At 37.1% G+C, this 18,789-nt stretch overlaps 1 protein-coding gene across 3 annotated transcripts in view; it reads right to left on the reverse strand.

Annotated features, from left to right (window-relative positions):
* Positions 1-378: 378 nt before the first annotated feature.
* The window catches only part of LOC118820875 (TOM1-like protein 2), a 38,253-nt gene continuing 19,842 nt past the window's right edge, over positions 379-18,789 (reverse strand). The window contains exons 8-16 of one of the 3 annotated variants that reach the window (XM_036589160.1): positions 18,245-18,378; positions 15,516-15,558; positions 14,610-14,775; positions 13,222-13,339; positions 12,285-12,360; positions 10,217-10,282; positions 5,267-5,326; positions 4,524-4,560; positions 379-3,340 (exon numbers count right to left, since the gene is read on the reverse strand). In XM_036589160.1, coding sequence (XP_036445053.1) covers positions 3,192-3,340; positions 4,524-4,560; positions 5,267-5,326; positions 10,217-10,282; positions 12,285-12,360; positions 13,222-13,339; positions 14,610-14,775; positions 15,516-15,558; positions 18,245-18,378 — 849 coding nt within the window. In that variant the 3' untranslated portion in view covers positions 379-3,191. The remainder of the gene's footprint in view (positions 3,341-4,523; positions 4,561-5,266; positions 5,327-10,216; positions 10,283-12,284; positions 12,361-13,221; positions 13,340-14,609; positions 14,776-15,515; positions 15,559-18,244; positions 18,379-18,789) is intronic. The other 2 variants (XM_036589158.1, XM_036589159.1) reach the window with 2 other exon arrangements.

The raw sequence follows: 18,789 nt of genomic DNA on the forward strand, positions 1-18,789 counted from the left end.
GGGGACTTTTGCCCATTATTGTCTATGTATCTTTTTTTAAAAGATGTCATTTTCAGTGTTTGTCTCATGTACCTGTTATTCTAATGAACTTCCCTTAATTGTTCTCACACATTAAAATCTTAATCATACAATGACGCTTTATTGGCATTTCAAGTTATTGGCGTAGGGCCATGTACCAATAATCTGATCAACATCACCTTGAACAGCTTGTTTTGCCCAGTTATGAATTATGTTAACATATAAACTGCCATTCGTACAGATGCACACACACACACACACACCATTTGCTTTTAGTCTGATTGATCAAAAAAGATGAGATGAGGTTTGCTTTATCAAATGCGACTCTGGATCACTTTAATAAAACAAAACCGTGAAACATTAAATGTCACAATAGGAAATTTTTATTACATTTCAATATACTAAAATACACAGACATTAATCTTTGAGATAAATAATCAAAATAGTTAAGACTTTTAATGTCACATGGTAACATTCATTAAAGCAGTTATTACAAATAACGATTGCCACCTCAGTTGAAAGCAAAGCTTTTTATAGAACACAGACGGATTACTGACAGCTCTTAGTTTCATTGGTTTAAGCAACAGAAGATTATAAACAAACAAAAACATAATGTTTTATCTTATAAGCAGTAACATGTAACATGGGTTTAAGATTAATTATGGTTTTGATTTAGGGTCTTTTTAACCATTACAATACAGTTCAATTCAGCTCTTTTATATTGGTTTATAATTATTCAGTAAAGCATATAGCAGAACCATCTAAAGACAATAACAGTGTTTTATTTTCATTGCTGCTCTGATTTATGGTAGGCTGGTGTGTTTCAGTGTCATATTAGCAGAAGGTAAACTTCAGATGTAGAGGAACTATAACTACAATGTTTATGGTAAAACAATATATCAGGTCAAACAGCTGAAGACCGAATGTTGATCAATTCTTAAGAAATTCAAAGCTGGACTTTTCCTACAGACTTGGTATCAGAGACAGCAGCGTTTTTGTTCTTTCTGGACACATTTCACGTGACCTTTGTTTATCACTAGCTGTTTATGATCAATAGCTCCGTTTTGTTGCTTAGAGAAGACCAACACTGTCCAATGTATACATAGGGCATAACGAAGTGCACTGTTTAACTGAACTGTGCCTTTAGAGCTGCCGAACGTGGTAAATCAAACTGAATGTCACTGAGCCAAACATCTCATACCTGCCCTTATGTGAGCTCCCAATCATTTCACCACCTTTCTCTCTGTACTCTCATTCCTTTCTTCCTACACTACACTAGACGGCCTCCCAGTAATATAAGTCAACACTTCATCTATCCATCTACCTAACATATCACATCTACCATCACCACTGTCAGTTAGATCATTAAACAGTATAAACACTATATTGTCGCTGTTAGAACAAAAATCTTGTATCTTCAGAATGGTGACTTTTGAGAGGAACAGAAAAAAAACACATTCTTAACCTTTAATGTAAGTTAATTTATAAGTACTAATATTTTTAGGAAGTTATTTTGGACCAAAAAAAAAGTTACAAGAATTTGATCCGACAGCGACGATATTCAGATAGTAGTTTTTGTGCAACTACTTGGGTTTAATGTAATTCAGTTTTCTTGCATGGTGTCACAAACTAAGACATAAGAAATATACAAAACTGAACAGACTTTCTGAACATCTTGCCCAAAATTTACGACAAAGATTGATTAAAATAAACACTTTTGTGATGCATATACACCTATTTATGTATACATATGAATACATAGTTTACAAATGATGCTACCATTATGTAATACCGTAAGCTGAATCCTATCGCCAAACAAATTCATTCCGCTCTCTTTTAAATTTGCTTTTTGCACAGCTTTCCTTTGGATCCAGTTTTGAACTAGAGGGGTGGCATGTATGTAAGACAAAAAAAACAACTCTGACAGACTTTCCTGTGTGCTTTTCTTTGCTACAGGGCTGGAATTTCAGGAGAGTCTGAAACAAGGCTAGTGCAAAAAGCACGCAGACAACTAACCACCCATGGACAATAATATACAATAATGAAAGTAAAGTTCTACTTTCTACAAACACAACTTTTCTTGAGGGTAATTAAACACTCTGAACACTGTTTTATATCACTTTGTTCTCACAATAACAAACTGACAGATTTTGCTGCTCTTTGGAACAAGAGTGATCAAATCTTTTTTTTTTTCAGTAAGTCTGTAGGACAGCATGTTTGAGCTAAACTGTCTTTGGTTAGCGTCTGATGATCATGAGAATGCAGCTGATTCACCAAGCCAATATTCAACAAGGAAGGAGCACAGAACACATGATTTTTTTTGTTTGTTTCCCTTTCTTTTCAATTAGGCAACTGCTAATCCTTAGCACTAGATTAGATATTGTCACTGTCATACCAAAATGTTATATCTATCTCAGAAATGGAGAAGCAAAACATGTTCTTAACTTTAACATCAGTAATGTAATTCTGGACCATTTCTATTGGTTCATTTAAAATGAAATGTTCACGCAATGTGAGTAGAAGCTGGCATTTTCCAATGATGCAAAAAAAAACCTGAAAAAAGAGTTTTAATATCAAAGGTTTTGATATGACAGCGACTATATATTACACAGGAATGGCTTATTTGTATGTAACTATAAGAACAGCAAACACATTTTACGGAATGGCATATTTCAAATTAGTCTGTAAAACAAGGGAAGTGCAAGATACAACAATGCTTTCCACGCAAGCAAGATTCCACAGGCTTAGTATATTACATGTTCTGTTAATAAACTGGAGCACATTAAATAAACTCAATGTAAATCACAAAAAAACAAACTTACAATTTCCAACACAACCTCCTTGCAGAGAACCTCGCTGGTTGAAGTTGTAATATCTACTAGACTTTACTGCATCCCTCTGCTCCTGAAGGCACAGGCAGAGCCATGAGGAGCCTTAAAGAGGAGCCATATCGCACAGTGTAGAAGCAGCCTTGCTCCAGCCAGAGGAACTGAGGTGGTGGAACAGAACAGGGAAACCTTTGACGCACCAGGAGAGCGATAGAGATGCAGAGCGCAGTAAGGGGGCGGCAGGCATTTGGACATTGGCAAGGTATGAGGGTGGTGGTCGCTGCAACAGAGCTGGAGCACAGGGGGTGTCTCCAGTAGGTGAAGCTTATCTCCAACATCTGCACTCTATAAGGCAAAGAGGGTGTCCTCAGTCCGCTCTGCCTTCTTGCGGCTGCTGCTAGGCGCACTTACGGGAGGGTTGTGCTCTCCTCTGGGGGGCAATGGTAAAGCAGCATCAGCAGCCTTGGCCCGCTCTTCTAGGAATTTGTCGAACTCTAGAAAACAGCCAATGAAGAAGGATATTTATGATAAAACACTGGTGCTGGTTTTAATGAAGTTATGATTAAATACATTTTCAGTCACAATAACATGCATGGTACTATTTAGACATGCGCCACCTGTGAAGTCTGGACACACCTAACTCATGAAAGATTTTCCCTTTCCATTTTTATATTCTCCACATTTTAGAACAATCGTTAAGACATCAAAACTATGAACTATGGAATTACGCAGTCACAAAAAAAACATTAAGCTAAAACATGATATTACTGGTTAACATTGTTTTCTGCTGGAGCATGGCCAAACTCTGTTCCTATATTCCACGCAAAACTCCTCTGCTAAAAAAGAAGCACACAGATGTGAATTTAAAATTGCACGCAAACATTTGGACATATGAGCACTCTGCTGGAACAATGCACGCTGGTCAGACAAAACAAAAATACAACTCGTTGAGCATCACTTAGCGGCTCATGTTGGGAGAAAGAAGGATTGTGCAGATAATCCCAAGAATACCAGACCCACAGTGAAGTACGAAGGTGGAAGCTTAATGATATGGGGCTGCTTCTCTGGGGCATTACATATTATTGAATCGAATAAATGCGATGTACTGGGAGACATTAGAGGGGAATTTAAATTGACCAAGACAATGATCCTAAACACACAGCCAAAATAACTCAAGACTGATTTCTAAAGTGAAGGTGCTTGTTTGGCCTTGGAATCCCATCAGAAATTTAGGGACAATTTTGTAGTTGTGAGTCCAACAGAGGAACCCTCTTACCTTGGGGAACCGAAGGCAGTTTTCCAGGAGAAATGGGTCAAAATTCAACTACAGTTGTGCAAAAAGCTTATTACTTCTCACAGCAGACTTCATGGCGATGTAACTGCCAACAACGGCTTTGCAACAAAGTACTAATGTTATTATTTGTGGTGTCTGATTACTTTTTTCCGCCAATCAATTTTATTTTTTTGAACATAAGTCAAAAGACATTATGTGTAAATCTGAAGCGGTTATATGCAAAGAAAATATATTAAATAACAAAAAATATCTTAGTTTCCCCTCACCACGTCTTTAAAATCAAGTGTGTCCAAACTTTTAATGGTAGTGTATGTATACAGATATTCATTTCAAAGTAATTTTAATGTCAAAGGAATAATTAATTTTAAAGCCCCATTTCCTACCTTCACTAGTGACCCCCTCCTCAGCCTTATCACCTTTCTGTTTAGTAGGAGACAGAAGAAGCACAATTATTTCAATTTCAGTCTTGCCTCATTCATTTATTTATTTATTGAAACCCACCACAATGGCTGAGTGCTTGATCAATGACCAGACAAACAAGTCGTTGATACCCACCTTGAAGTACACCTTCACAAGACAAGTAGCTTTATAACAATCATGCACACTTTCATTTTTTGTTCTTCCACTTAGGACAATGGGGCAAACCACTTTCAAGTTTGATCAAGCTTTACATACTGTGTTCTGTTTACCAATACAAAAACAACGCAACCAAGGATGATGACAGTTCACCAGATTGACAGAACAATTTGCACCACTTTATTGAAACATTCACCCACCACCATTCTCTTAGGCTTTTAAAACACTTGTATGTAATATGTGAACACAAACAACAAACCAAGTGACAAAAAACCCTTGTAAGACACTCCCTCTACGTAATTTCCCACTGCTTAGTAACTTAGTGTTCCCCAGTTACAAAGTTAGTTTCATGGTATGAGTATGGATGAGTGGCAAACCTGATTGTAGACTGTGTTAATATGATTGGTGGAAAACAAATGACTGCTAATTACATATAAAGTAGATAAGAAATCTAAAGTGATTTATCAGGTTACATGAAATGAACATGGAACGACACCACAGAAAGATGCAAAAACAAAGACAGAATGAAATCAAGGTAAAGAATTCTCACCACATCAGTACAGAGCCACTCCTCAATGTCATCCATGACAGAGGACTGCGATACAGGAATCTATGGAGCAAAGCCATGGACAAACCAAAGGCCCCCGCAAAGCCACAAAATAAACCCCGCCCCAAAAATAAACAGAAAAACAACAATAGAAATCACAAGGAGGTCTGCGAGGAAAATAACAACAACAGAAAACATGCAATCAAAGTCAAACCAAGCTGAGACCCACATACCCCAACACACACACACACACACACACACACACACACACACACACACACACACACACACACACACTCACACAGCCCATCAAGCATGAATGTTGCTGTATTGCATGCAGTGAGAGTGAAAGATGATGAGGAGCCGTCTGGGAGGAAGATTCATGAAGTGTGGCCGGAAAAAAAGGACAGATTTTCTGAACGCGGGGCTCAAGGGAACAAAGGACAGTTCTGTGGAGACTGCCCTTTGCATTCAAACATCACCTCACATTTCCCTGAGGACACTACTGTGACTCCATCAAATAGCCGCATGGTTTTTCAGATTTAGCGGTTTTTACAGATTATTCTGTTATTTTACGGATGGTGATCCTGTTGTCTTTAACTGCAAGAAATCATCTTTTGAACTAAGCATATAATTTAGGTATCCTAGTCAATCTTTATTAGCGGTCACCACAAACCACAACTACTACTACTAATAATAACAATAATAACGAAAACTAATATATATATATATATATATATATATATATATATATATATATATATATATATATATATATATATATATATATATATATATAACTCTACTGTTAAACTTACGTGACACTGTGGTAGTGTAAAAATCAGCAGTTAATGCTGCGTTCCCAGTGCATTCACTAAATAATTACATGCAGTTCTTAATTCTGACATACTGCTATGTCAAGAATGAATCCACAAAGGTAGATTTAATCAACTATCGGTCTAAATTAGAATAATAGCCAATTAAGTTATAGTTAAATTACAGCTGGCCTGCTTAAAGTGCGGCATTCATGCCCCGTCAGGTTTCTGTTTGGATGGTTCCTCTTGCAAGCAGCGCTGTATTTTTGCTTTTAACATCGTATGCATCACCCTAAGCTGATTTTATAAAGCTCAGATAACCTGCCACAGTCTGGTGAATGAAGCAAATCTACTGGGTCAGTTGTAAATATTTAGACACAGGAAACCAGGGAAAAATTTGTGGGCTGAAGTTGTGACAACCCATACATAGCTATCTCACAAGCCGGTAGTTTGAGACCCCCGCCTTATTGGTAGGTTGTATAACAGCTGCTGAGTTACACAGCAACGAGTAGATTACAGTGTGTTTTGTTATGTTCACTTCAGTATGTTCTGCTAAGCAAAAAAATCAAAAATAAAATTTACAAATTGACCTCCGTACTCCAAATGTATTTGCCCTAGTGTCTCAGGATCACTTAGTTTTGCAATGAGGAGACAAGGCTAATGTAGCTAACAAAATAACGGAAGCACCTCACCATATTCCTCACAACCACATAGGCAAGTTGTTAGCTGCTTTAGCAAACTTAAAACATGTCTTAGCGGATCACCTTTAAGAGACAAATGCTATAAACTTAGACTTTTATTAAACTACCCCTTTAAGACACATTATTCTAAATCAGTAGAAGTGTCTTGACCACACAGCAAGAAATTTGACCATCAAGGTGACTGAGTGACAACACATTACATGTCCAGAAGTATCCAGACACCCCTTCTATAGAATTAGACGCCTTTAGAATAGGACACACTGTAGTGGCTGCACATGAATGGCAGGGTGGGGAACTCTGGTCCTGGATGGCTGGACTCCAGCACAGTTTGGTGATTTTCCTGCTCAAACACAAGTGATTGAACTTGTAAGACACCAAACTGGCCTAAGGTGACCGAACTGGCAAGCATCACCTGGAAGGGTATTAAGCCCTCCAGCTTTGGGCTGTGGAGCAGTGGAACTGTGTTCTCTGGAGTGATGGAGCTCCATCCAATACCTTTGGGATGAGTTTAAGTGGCATTTGTGATCCAGAAATAATCATCTAACACCAGTACCTTACTTTACTATTGCTCTTGTGGCTGAATGCAATGAAATCCTTAAAGCAATATTCCGACATTTAGTGAAAAGTGTTCTCAGAAGAATACAGGCTGTTACTGCAGATCAAACTCCTTATTTATATTCTTAATTTCAGAAGATATGCAGGTGTCTACAAACTTTTGGACATATAGTGTATTTATGATATCAGATTGGTTGGTAGTTGGTTGGTTAGTAAACCAAAAAATATGTTAATCTAATAGTTTTCAAACATGATGGACAACACATAAGTTATTTTATTCTAACTTTAATGTGACACATTATTAATAAACGGTAATGACTGAAGACAAGTGGAAAAGATCTCACTGCATAGCTGCTGGATCACTTAAATGCATAGCAGCCAACCATTTTAGCATGACCGTCAACTGTGCCAAACCGCTCTGCAGCGCCAGGCATGTCAATAGGGTGTGCCTATGGAAATGTATTAGATATGTAACTAGAAATAAGTTTATACATACAGTCCTGTGCAAAAGTCTGAAACCACCGGTCATTTATTTAATTTCCAGCCATTAGTTACAAGATATTAAATTTTGAGCATCAGGGGAAAACAGAAAACATATTTAACAGAAAATTACGAAGAAGTCCATTAAACAACAACTATATATAATATCAAATTTTACTTAAAGTGTCCACCCTTTGCCTTTATTACAGCTTCCAATCTTTTTGGGAGACTTGCTTTCAGTTTTTAACAAAATCTACAGGGATATTTTTCCAAAGTTCAGTCTTAGAAGTTGTTTTTCTTCCTTCTTCCTCAAAATCCAAGCAATCCCAAACACATTCAGTGATGTTGAGGTCTGGACTCTGGGGTGGACAGTCCATTGTTCTGAGACTACCAGTAGCTTCTTTGTTTGATATGTAGATCGTAGTGTTTTATTGTCTACTTCCTTTTCTCAATTATGGCTTCTTGACAGCAACACATCTTTTCAGACTCACAGCATTTGTCTGAGTTGTCTTCTCATAGTGGAAGGATGGACAGAAATACCTGTTGATTTTTTCTGATCTGAAGCAAGAGTGGAGCTTGATTTCCTCCTCTCTCTCAAAGATGAAAGCTTTAAGTACCGGTTATCTAAAGGGTGACCGTTCTAGTGGTCTATCAGCTCTTGCTTGGTTGTTCAAGTCCCATTTTCTCTGTATCTTAAATTCCAGTTTTGGAAATTTTCATTTTCTTCCCCACTTATCTCCCGTTGATGTTTCCCTCCCTTATTCAGGTGGATTATCTTATATCTGACCTCATCATCTTCTGAAAAATGCATAACTTGTACTTAATGGCCATTTTGACTGGAATGAAAGTGGCCTCTGACTTTTGCACAGTATAGTAGATTGCAATGGACAATAATGTTTCATACTGCGTAATGCAAAGTGACCTGACCATATAATTAATCTTAATAGTCCTATAGGTACCAAACATGTTTAGGTCTGTGATTTCTAAACTGTATTAGTTTCATTCAGATGTTACCCTCTCTGAGAAAATCAGGGATCATTCCTTTTTCAGAGGTGCAGTGAATACAAGCTTTTGCTAGCTTGAACACGTGGTTCTAGAACCTTCCATGAACAAGGGCTGGCTGCTCTTGTGTTAACCTTTGTGACAGAAGCCAGGGCCTGTTTGTATGTGATGAAAATCCACACCTATTCAATGGAACAAACAGGCCTTTTCATTCTACCAGTGAGCGAATGCAGTGAAGATGGAGGAGGATGGTGTGACCCACAGTAAAAGGGACAGAGCGAAAGGAGAAGCCCCGAAAGGAAGCAGCAGACCATGAAGTTTCTGAAAAGCTTCGGCTTTGAGATGTAGAAGAGAAAGACTCCTACCAATGGGGTTTATCATCACAGAGCGCAATTTAATTATCTACACCTCTCTAAGAGGTCAGAGTTTTCCGTTTCAAGAGAAAGGGAGAGTTAATGTAAAAAAACGACTAAAATATTAAAGGGGAATTGCAATTTTTCAAAATTTCTGCATAATTACATTGTTGAGGTGTAAACAAAGTCATTCAGAGTGGTTTGATATGAAATGGTGCATTATTGAGAAACGTACCGACTCAAATTTCTTTACAGTAGTGGTGATAGGAACCAGGGGTTGCAATGTCTACAATGTAAATATAGTAATTTTATTTGCTATACACAATGACCAGTGAACCTACACATACCTTCTGGGTCTAATATGTAGCGTTGATAATGATAAAAAAAGATTTTAAAAAATTGGGGTATTATTTTGCCTTTTAACACCTTGTATACTTCTCTGCCATGAATGTGTTTTTAAAAAATCAATTTTTGGCCAAAACCTTCTCTCAAAAGTATTGTAAAACAGTATCTCAGACATCAGGCATGTATTCACAAACATTTTAAGTAAAAACTTGATGTTGCTTTTAGAAGCATCAAACACTTTAGACATCTGGTTCCTATCACCACCACTGTGAACAATTCTGACTCTGTAAGTTTCTCTAGTTTTCATCTTGACCATTTAATTATGCAGAAATTTTGAAAAAAAAAATTGGTAGAATTGTCATTCAAACAATGCAATGATTTATTATAAATAGTAAAATGCATGCAGGGTGCATTATTCTTCACAATGAAAATACTCACTATAATAAAATGGACCGAATAGAAATCGCGCAATTCAATTAAATAATGAAAATTCACAAGATATCACAACTAAGGTTTATTTGCCAAAGTCAGAGATTAGTCTAATGACTGGACCTGTGTGGACTCGGATATGAAGGGCTATCCCTTTTACTGTGTGGAGTGGACTGGTTTAGCAGTGGTGAGGGAGACGGGCATGAGGGGGTGACAGTGTGGACGGATGCGGGAGGACACTGAGGAGACAGTGCTACTGTGCTAAGTCCTCACCATTCCTTGGGTAATGAGCCAGCTGTCTATGGGCTCCATTTCTGCGTTATCACCTTTTACACTCAGCTGAATCACAACAACAGAAAACACCTTACAAATGTGAAGCAGAAAATCACCATCCCCACCCATCCCAGACTGAGAGAGAGAATATGAGAGATAGAGAGAAAGAGCAAGAAAGAAAGAAACAGAAACATAGAAATGACATGTGACTGCTTTCTATCAACACAGGGTAAAAGTAGGTATTAAGTTACGTATAGAAACCGAGAAAACTCCAGAAAAAGAAATGATAAAATGATATCAGAATATATCAAAGCAGGTGGGATGAAAAAAAAAAAGAATAAACTTTGACCCGTGGGCTGATCACCAAGCTCCAGCTCTGTCCTGTAGTAACACTTCGACCTGGCTTTAGCCTGAAGATTTCGACACACTCTGCAGCAGAACAGTGCTTGGCAGCAGAGACCAGCTGTAATCAGTCCCCATGTGTTTAGTGACATAGTGTAATGAAGATTTCATAATATCTCCAACCTATGTCTGTTCACAGACTAAAGGTTGGCAATATTTGGATGCAAACAGACTATCTGAGACCGAACCAGATTCTGCAATTATTTAAGAAAAAGTATCATAAAGCTGTCATTGTGGTTAATTTCAGGATTTGCCAGTACAGTTTACCTGATTTGCATATGCCAAATTCTACCAATTAGGTAGTGAAGTCTTGTGTAGTTTTGTCTGTGATATCAGTGTATAATTAAAACACAAGCCGAAACTGTCCAAACAAATGAACATCAATGTTCACATCAAATAGGGATTCACCGACCCAACTTTTTTCTCCAGATGCTGATTCCAAAACATGAATTCCAGATATTGGCCAATATTAAGTACAGATACATTACAATGTTTTTTTTTTCATATAATGTGCTGTTACAATTCAAGGGTTGCATTCAAACTTGAAATATTAAATTTTAATTTTTAAAAATTTTGGACACATTAAGAACACATTAAGGCACACTGGACAAGTACTGCATAATCAACCATATTCTTCTAATTTATTTTAGGGCTACAAAGTCTAACTGATCACTGTAGAATTAGATAAGTGCTCCTGGACAGGGCTTTTATGCTTTGCTAATAAGGGCTTTCATTTTGGCACTGTAGCGCTTTGTAGAGCAACACATTAAACATGCAATTCCTATTTGTAAAGAAACTCATTTTACCTCCTTGGACAAGTTTGCCTGTAATGTGATCCTTCATAATTACTAACTGTATGTTGAGAGTTCGGTTCCATTAATATTTATAACTTAAACTTAGAACTTGCTGTGTATCATGTTTTGGAATGACACTTCTATTTTAGAGCGACTTTGTCTACAAAACTGTATTGACAGTGAATATATCACATTTAGATAATACCCGATCATGATGTCAGTATTGTTGCCAATATGAATCCAGAGTATTGGATCAGAGTATCGCTAATATTAAATGCCCAAAATACACATGAAAAAAAGGCTATTGCCCCAAGATGGAAGCGTAATAAATATATTTTTTCAAATTGCGCTAACTTCTAAATTGGTAATCACTGAGAATTCTTTGTCATAAAGAAAGGAAGAATTTCATTCACTGATATTAAAATATACAGGGATGAACTGATACTGATTTCAGTCAGCTTTGCTACTACCTCCTAACAGTGGCAACAAACAAATAGGGTACCATCTGAAAATTCAAACTTTTATATATATTTTATATCTACTGAGCACCCAAGTCAAAAGAGAAATGCAACATGAATTCCACGTGCATGCAAAGCCAGTGTGCTAGTGCTGTCTCTACTTAAGATTAGCCATTTACAACTACTGTATTACTATAGAGGAGTTATGTGTGCTCTAACAGGGTGAGTTACAGCTTCACAGCTTGAAACAGAGGACGACAGTGTATTAAAGCTCAGGCCATGCAAAGATCAACTACTCAGAACATCACTAGAGTTTCATCAGGCATTAACACTACACACAGCCCCAACCTCACCACACGATGGGTGGGGCAAAGAGTTAAAACCACAATTGCCAGCATGCAGCACAGTACTCACCCCGGCAGCATTCTGCTGTCGGATGTCCAAAGCGGATGCCAGGCCACCGAGAGCCTGTGGGTCTTCATATTTCACGCTGAAACAGGTGAAAGAGAAGTGTTTAGAGACAAAGTGACACTGCATGAGGGGTGAACTGTATTGGGAAAAAGGTCAGTACTTTTTAATTTTAATCAGACTTGAAATTTCCTAACCCCTGCCAAAAAATGAAGCCAATTATCAGTCTCAAAGGAGAGAGTGCATTTTGAGGAATAAATTTAGGCAGTTGCTTTAAAATTCTTTATGTAACAACTGTATTCCATTAATACTCACTGTATTAACAGGCTGCATATATACAAAATACAGTCATATGCAAGGTTTAAACATCTCCAGTAAAATGACAAGTTCCGTTGATTTTCTAAGTGAAATTAGTACGCATCTTCTACAGAGAACACACTTAAATATGCAAGTTCTCCGCAAATTTTACAGTGCAATATTTATATATTTGCTGAGTTTAACAAGTTAGGAAAAAAATAAAACATAAAATATATAATGTGCCATAATTTTGCAACATTTCATGTTGTGGTTTCCAATATATTTAATTCAGCAAATAAACAGTAATTGTGCATTAAAATGTGCAGATGTGTGTTTTCTGTAGAGGACATGTTAACTTATTTTCACTTAGATAATCAGCCAAACGTCATCTGATCGGCAAGCCCAAACTTTTGCATATGATTGTACCATACTGTCAATATATTGCTACATTTTGCTTTGGAATATACTAAAACCTCTGATGAAATGAATAAAGCTTGGCTTGCATTATTTTGACAAATTATTAATGTTTCTTGGATCATGTGAATGCACTGAGCCACAGAAAATGGCTGCAGAGGCATACATCACAAACAAATCAACAAATAAAACTTTACAGCTGTGTTAAAGAGCACATTTTTGCAGGCCTTACTTTTTGCGTTGCTCAGCAAGAGAGCTGGTTCTGGTCTGGGCAAACATGTCAAAGTCGTCATGAGGGTTGCGGGTAGATAGTGAGCTCAAAGTTCCACTCACACTCTCTGCCTCTATATCTACAGGAAGATGCACAGGTTACATTAGCCAAGCAGGAATATTCTGGTACAAGCATAGCAAATCATATGTTTACCAGAATCAAATGTTACTATCATAACCATACAAGCTAATAAATATGGTATCATTTAGTTAACTAAATTACCGACATATTTTGTGTGTAGGACTGAATAATAATTTTTATATCAAAATTGCAATTTGATAGAGTGCAATTTTAAGTATAACCTACAATTTTCTACTGTGTCTTAACAACCTTTAAGTGGGAAAAATTAAACTAACAGCACAGATCTTGTGAACTGACAGTGCGGCACACTACATTTAGCATTCAAGCCTCAAGCCCAAAAAACATGGATGTGTTGGTCTTCTTAAAAAAAAAAAACACCTGGAGCCTTAACACATCCTCTACAGAGAACACACATTTAAAGCATAATTACTGTTTATTTGCTGAATTTTACATATCAGTGGAAAAAATAAAACACAAAATGTGGCCTATGCAAAAGCTATATTATACATATTAAAACATATATTGTTATATTATTATAGAAATTATTATATAAAAAAGTGTGTGTGTATACACATTTAAGTGTGTTCTCTGTAGAGGATGTGTTAACCTATTTTCACTTAAAATCAACAAAATGGTTTTTTACCTGGGGCACCTAAAATTTTGCAAAAGACTGTGTTTTTGTACAATGTGACAATATTATTTTACTAACTGATTTCTTAGAAATGGTTTGGGTGCCATAAACCATTGTGTTCCACATAAAATACACATCCAGAACCAACGACATCATACAAAGCAAACAGTCTATGATAAACTACAACCACTGATAGTGTTGCACTCTCTTGACCCTCTCAAAGGCCTGATAACAGTAACTTTTGTCTTTCTAAATCAGTATTGACTGAACAATGTAACTGATTCAAGAATTACTGTCCATTTGTCTCTGTCAAACTGTCAAAATACCTCTAAAATGCTAACTTTACATGGGAGGGCAAAACCTCCTTAATTTTTAATCCAAGTTAAATAAAAGAGATTTTTCCAAGCAATTTTGGAGCATATCTATATGTCCAATCATGAAATTTTCACGTAATGTAAAGCACAAGATTACTGCTTTTTTGTTTTTTTTGTTTCTTTTTTTACAGAACACCGTCAAATGGATAAAATGAATAACTTGTACTTATTTTTTGCCTGGAAATTAAACGAATGAGCAGTGGTCTCTGACTTTTGCACAGTATTGTAATGTTTGCATGAAAGTGTTCATGCACAAATCTCACTCAGTCCTGCGAGCTGTGTGGAGAGGGAGGTGGCGGCAGCAGCAGGCGGCGTCTGGCTGGCAGACGGCGTTGGGGTGGCTGCAGCACTGACCCGAGGACTGACCACAGCCGGAGAGCCAGGACCTAGATCGATCAGATTATCCTCTTCAGAAGCCTCATTCAACACCTGTGCATGAACACATACACATAATCAAATGACTGACTATAATGCACTGCACAGAATGTGGGTTTATAGCTATGCACTCAAATCCACTTCTACATTTACAGGAGAGTGGAGGATTCTCGGAATTATCAAAAGCTGCAGTGCTGCTCTCCATGTTATCAGGGTTGCAGAGGAGACGGTGTTATGAGGGAATAAAGAATAAAGACACAATGACACTGGCTACAGGATCAATATACAATAGGCTATTGTGAGTGTGTTTATGAGACAGAGCAGGATAAAAGGGGAAGAGGACTGTTCCAGTGCTTTCTAGAGAGAGTTTGAAGTCAAAATATGTCATACAAACCAGGTCAGGCTGAGGCTGTGCTAAGCACTCACAAACCGACTACGTTTTAACTTTTCTCTCTTTTGACTTCCACATTTACCATATATGCCAGAATTCTGTTATACTTGCCTTCCTCAGCTGGTCATTGCACAAACACAAAACGAATAGAAAAATAAAATAACCATCGACACATAAGCATGCATTATCACTGGCAAAAAACTACAGACACAACAGTATGAAACACCAGAAGGGCACTGACAGTGCAAAGCAACACACAAACAAGCTCTGCTTGTGCACAAAGAATTATTCTCTATCAAGTAAATAATACTGATGGCAGAGCAATAAACCAAAAACATATCTCAGGCAGAATTTTATGGACTAGGTAACAGATCAATGTAAATGCAGTGAAGTAAAATCTCACCCCGTTATTTTGTGCTACTCGGCCCACTCTGTATCTCTCATATCTGCAACCACAGAAGCAAACAATCAAACAAAAGAAAGAAAAAAAGAAACATACCAACAGATACCAAGAAGAACACAATGGCTTTGCAATCTAAATCTGGGAGTATTTCAGTACTGCACAGTTTCTCTAGTTATTAGATTAGAGATTGGATGTTTCTATGATCTAAGCATGCTGATTCAAGCGCTAACACTTCTAACAAGTAGCCAGTTAGCCAGAGCAAGCAGAGATCATAAACTCCCAAGACAAGTACTGGAATCTATTACTTAGCTATCTATGCTGTGCTCACAAATGCTTTGTTTATATTTATCAATTTTAAGATGAGGAGAGGGGAAAAAAAGAAAAAGTGAAAGAAAAGAAAACACAAAACCATACTAGCTAGACATGCACAGACAAACTAGAGTGTGGATATGCACAGTTAGAAAATGTGTGGTCCAGTTACCAAATTAGTTCAGCAGGCAACAGTTAAAGACAAAATTATAGAAGAAAGTCACTTTAAATGTACCTAATTGGTGTTTGACAGATCCATTTTATCCAGATGTGCTAAAAAAGGCCCCCCACAACTAACAATAATATTTAGCTATGGAGCCTTTAAGAGTCTATGTAGTCTTTTCCAGTTTCAGAAAATACAGTAAATCTCTGATTCAACATGTCTGGAAAGGTGGGTTTGTTTTCTCCAGTTCATCAAAATGAGCTGACTTGCTATGAGACCCAAATGCTACCAGATTGGATATGTATCTACATAAAGAGTGGGTGACAGGAAAGACGCCAAAGAGTGCAATAACTGGAGAGGGAACGGACACTTATGTCTGACAGTGAACTAAATATGGAGTTTGTCTGCAAAGGAGGACAGGCCCAGGACACATGATATAATTTGGCAGGGCTTGATGACATCTGTCACAGTTAGGGTCTACACTAGGGACCAATTTTTTAGTCCCTCTCCCACAAGATTTTGTCCCGCTCCCACCTGCAGACCTGTCTAAATGATTTCCATATGCATTAGTCATGACTGAAAATGACTGCCACAGGTCAGACTTCCCTTGAGTCAGTTTTATTATTGTGTAATCGCCTTTATGAAGAGCACTTTTCACAGGTGTGGCCATCTGACTATCTAAAAGCATGTTGCATAGGTAGCCTACAAGAACACAATTCACATAGGCAATTGGTTGCTTCTGTTTACAATGAGTTTTCTTTACATCTTGTTCTTTTGCTGTCAGATATTATTTATATTCCAGTTATTAAGTGATTGTTATTATTTTTTAAAGGTTTGTTCATTAATTTGCAGGATTTCTGTACATGTACATGTTGTCCCATTCCTGCCTGCACTGTGTTGGTTAACCATCATCTCCCGTGTACGACCCCACTCCACAAAATACTGGAGTACCCTGTGGTATTATGGTACCTCTAGTCCACATTTCCAAAAAATCTAAAAAGTTTAGTTTTGGTCCTGTACAGCTGCTGCAGTTCACACTGTATTGCCCCATGTTTGGCACTTACAGAAGAGGTGTGGACACATGGCACTATTGCCTGCCATGTCTCACATATGTCTTTCCCAAAGTCTTGAGCCCATAGGCTTTTAAGCATAGAAGGAGTGGGTTGACCATTCATGGTTTAAATAAATAGAGAAAGAAACCTTTTTATTTCATTTAGTATTTTTGTTGCTCTATATTCCTTTAGGATTTATTTAGAATCCTATTTTACAATTTCAACTTTCATTTTCATTTCAATTTTCATTTTTTCCCCCATTTTTGTTTCTAAATGCTCTCTTGATTTCTCTAGCTCTTTTATGTTTCTTTTTTAACAAATGTTTTATTTTTGTTTTCTTCCATTATGCTGCTCACTGTTTTGCATACACTTACTGTTTTATTTTACTGTTTCATTTAATTTTACTCTGAAGCATGCTGAGCTGCATTTTTATGTATAAAAAATGTTATATGCAATTACCTCTCCAGTTTAGTGGTATCCAGTTCCACCCACTAGTTAGGACTCCCTCAATTACACTAGGAGGGTGAAGGCAAACCTCTATGGTTCTATATATAACATTTTTGAAAAAGGGTCTAAATAGCACCAAAAAGGGTTATTTTGTTGTTACAAGCTTGCCTAGTATTTTTTTCCTGTATGTTTTATGATGAATGGAAAATCACCCAAAAAAAGTAAAACTAACATTCTTTAGACATTCTAGAACATAAATATCATAAACATAACAAAAATTACTGATTTCTGACTGTTATTTCTAAATATCCCAATATTTGTGCTTCTCACTGTATACAAACTTAATCAGTGTACAGTAGACAGTAGTGTAGGCTTTAGCGCTAACTTAGTGAACTTGTAAAGTTAAAACAGATTAAGCTTCTTGTGAACTTTCTGCTCAGCTTATCAAGTATATGTTTATCTCTAAAAAAAACCTCTAATATCCTACAAAACTACTCCTAACATATTCTTACAGATTGATCTTTAACATCCTTAGAAAATAAATATAATTTGAAATGAATAACGCATGTTAAATTTCTGTATTTTGAGTGCAGTACAATTTCTTTAATTGAATAAGATTTTTATGCATATTCTGTAAAAGTTCTCCACGAGCATGGATAACTCAATTTAAACTGTCCAGCATCATTACATTTTACATGTTATTATTAGATAAACCTACAAAATATCAATGATAACTGGAAAACATGGTGGTCATCTACCTCTCGTATCGCAGGAAGATGTTGTTTAAGTCATCATTGACGTGCAGCAGCTCCTCTGTGACCTCCTCATTGGAGACGCGGGAGATGAGCTCCACTACCCTCTGCTGCATGGCCCGGCACGTCCTGTTTAACTCCTGCTCACACAGAAGAGTTCTCATCATTTGTGCATGTGTAGTACTGTACCTAGTTTCATTTAATGGTTTAGAAACAGATCTACCCAGGGCGTAACTGTACTGTTCTAATGTTTCAACATCTAACTCTACAGTGGCAACAGATCACAAATCTATCTTGTGTGTTTCCGTCTAGCAGCTCTTGGTCTATGCTGTGTTACTACTCCCCCTAGTGGTGTATTCTGAACTGACCACTGTTAAATCATGTTAGAGACAGCAAGAGCAAAGTTGTGACTATATAAAATCAAGCACTCCTATATGAATGAATGCCATGTGTACAGCATAGTGCAACAGCCAGAGACCATTTTTTTTCATTTATTTACTTTCTAGTCAAAACAGCCATTCAGTTGTTGACACTCTTGTGTAATTTTCAGC

Source organism: Colossoma macropomum, unplaced genomic scaffold (genome assembly GCF_904425465.1).
Source record: "Colossoma macropomum unplaced genomic scaffold, Colossoma_macropomum, whole genome shotgun sequence".
Classification (NCBI taxonomy): Eukaryota; Metazoa; Chordata; class Actinopteri; order Characiformes; family Serrasalmidae; genus Colossoma; species Colossoma macropomum.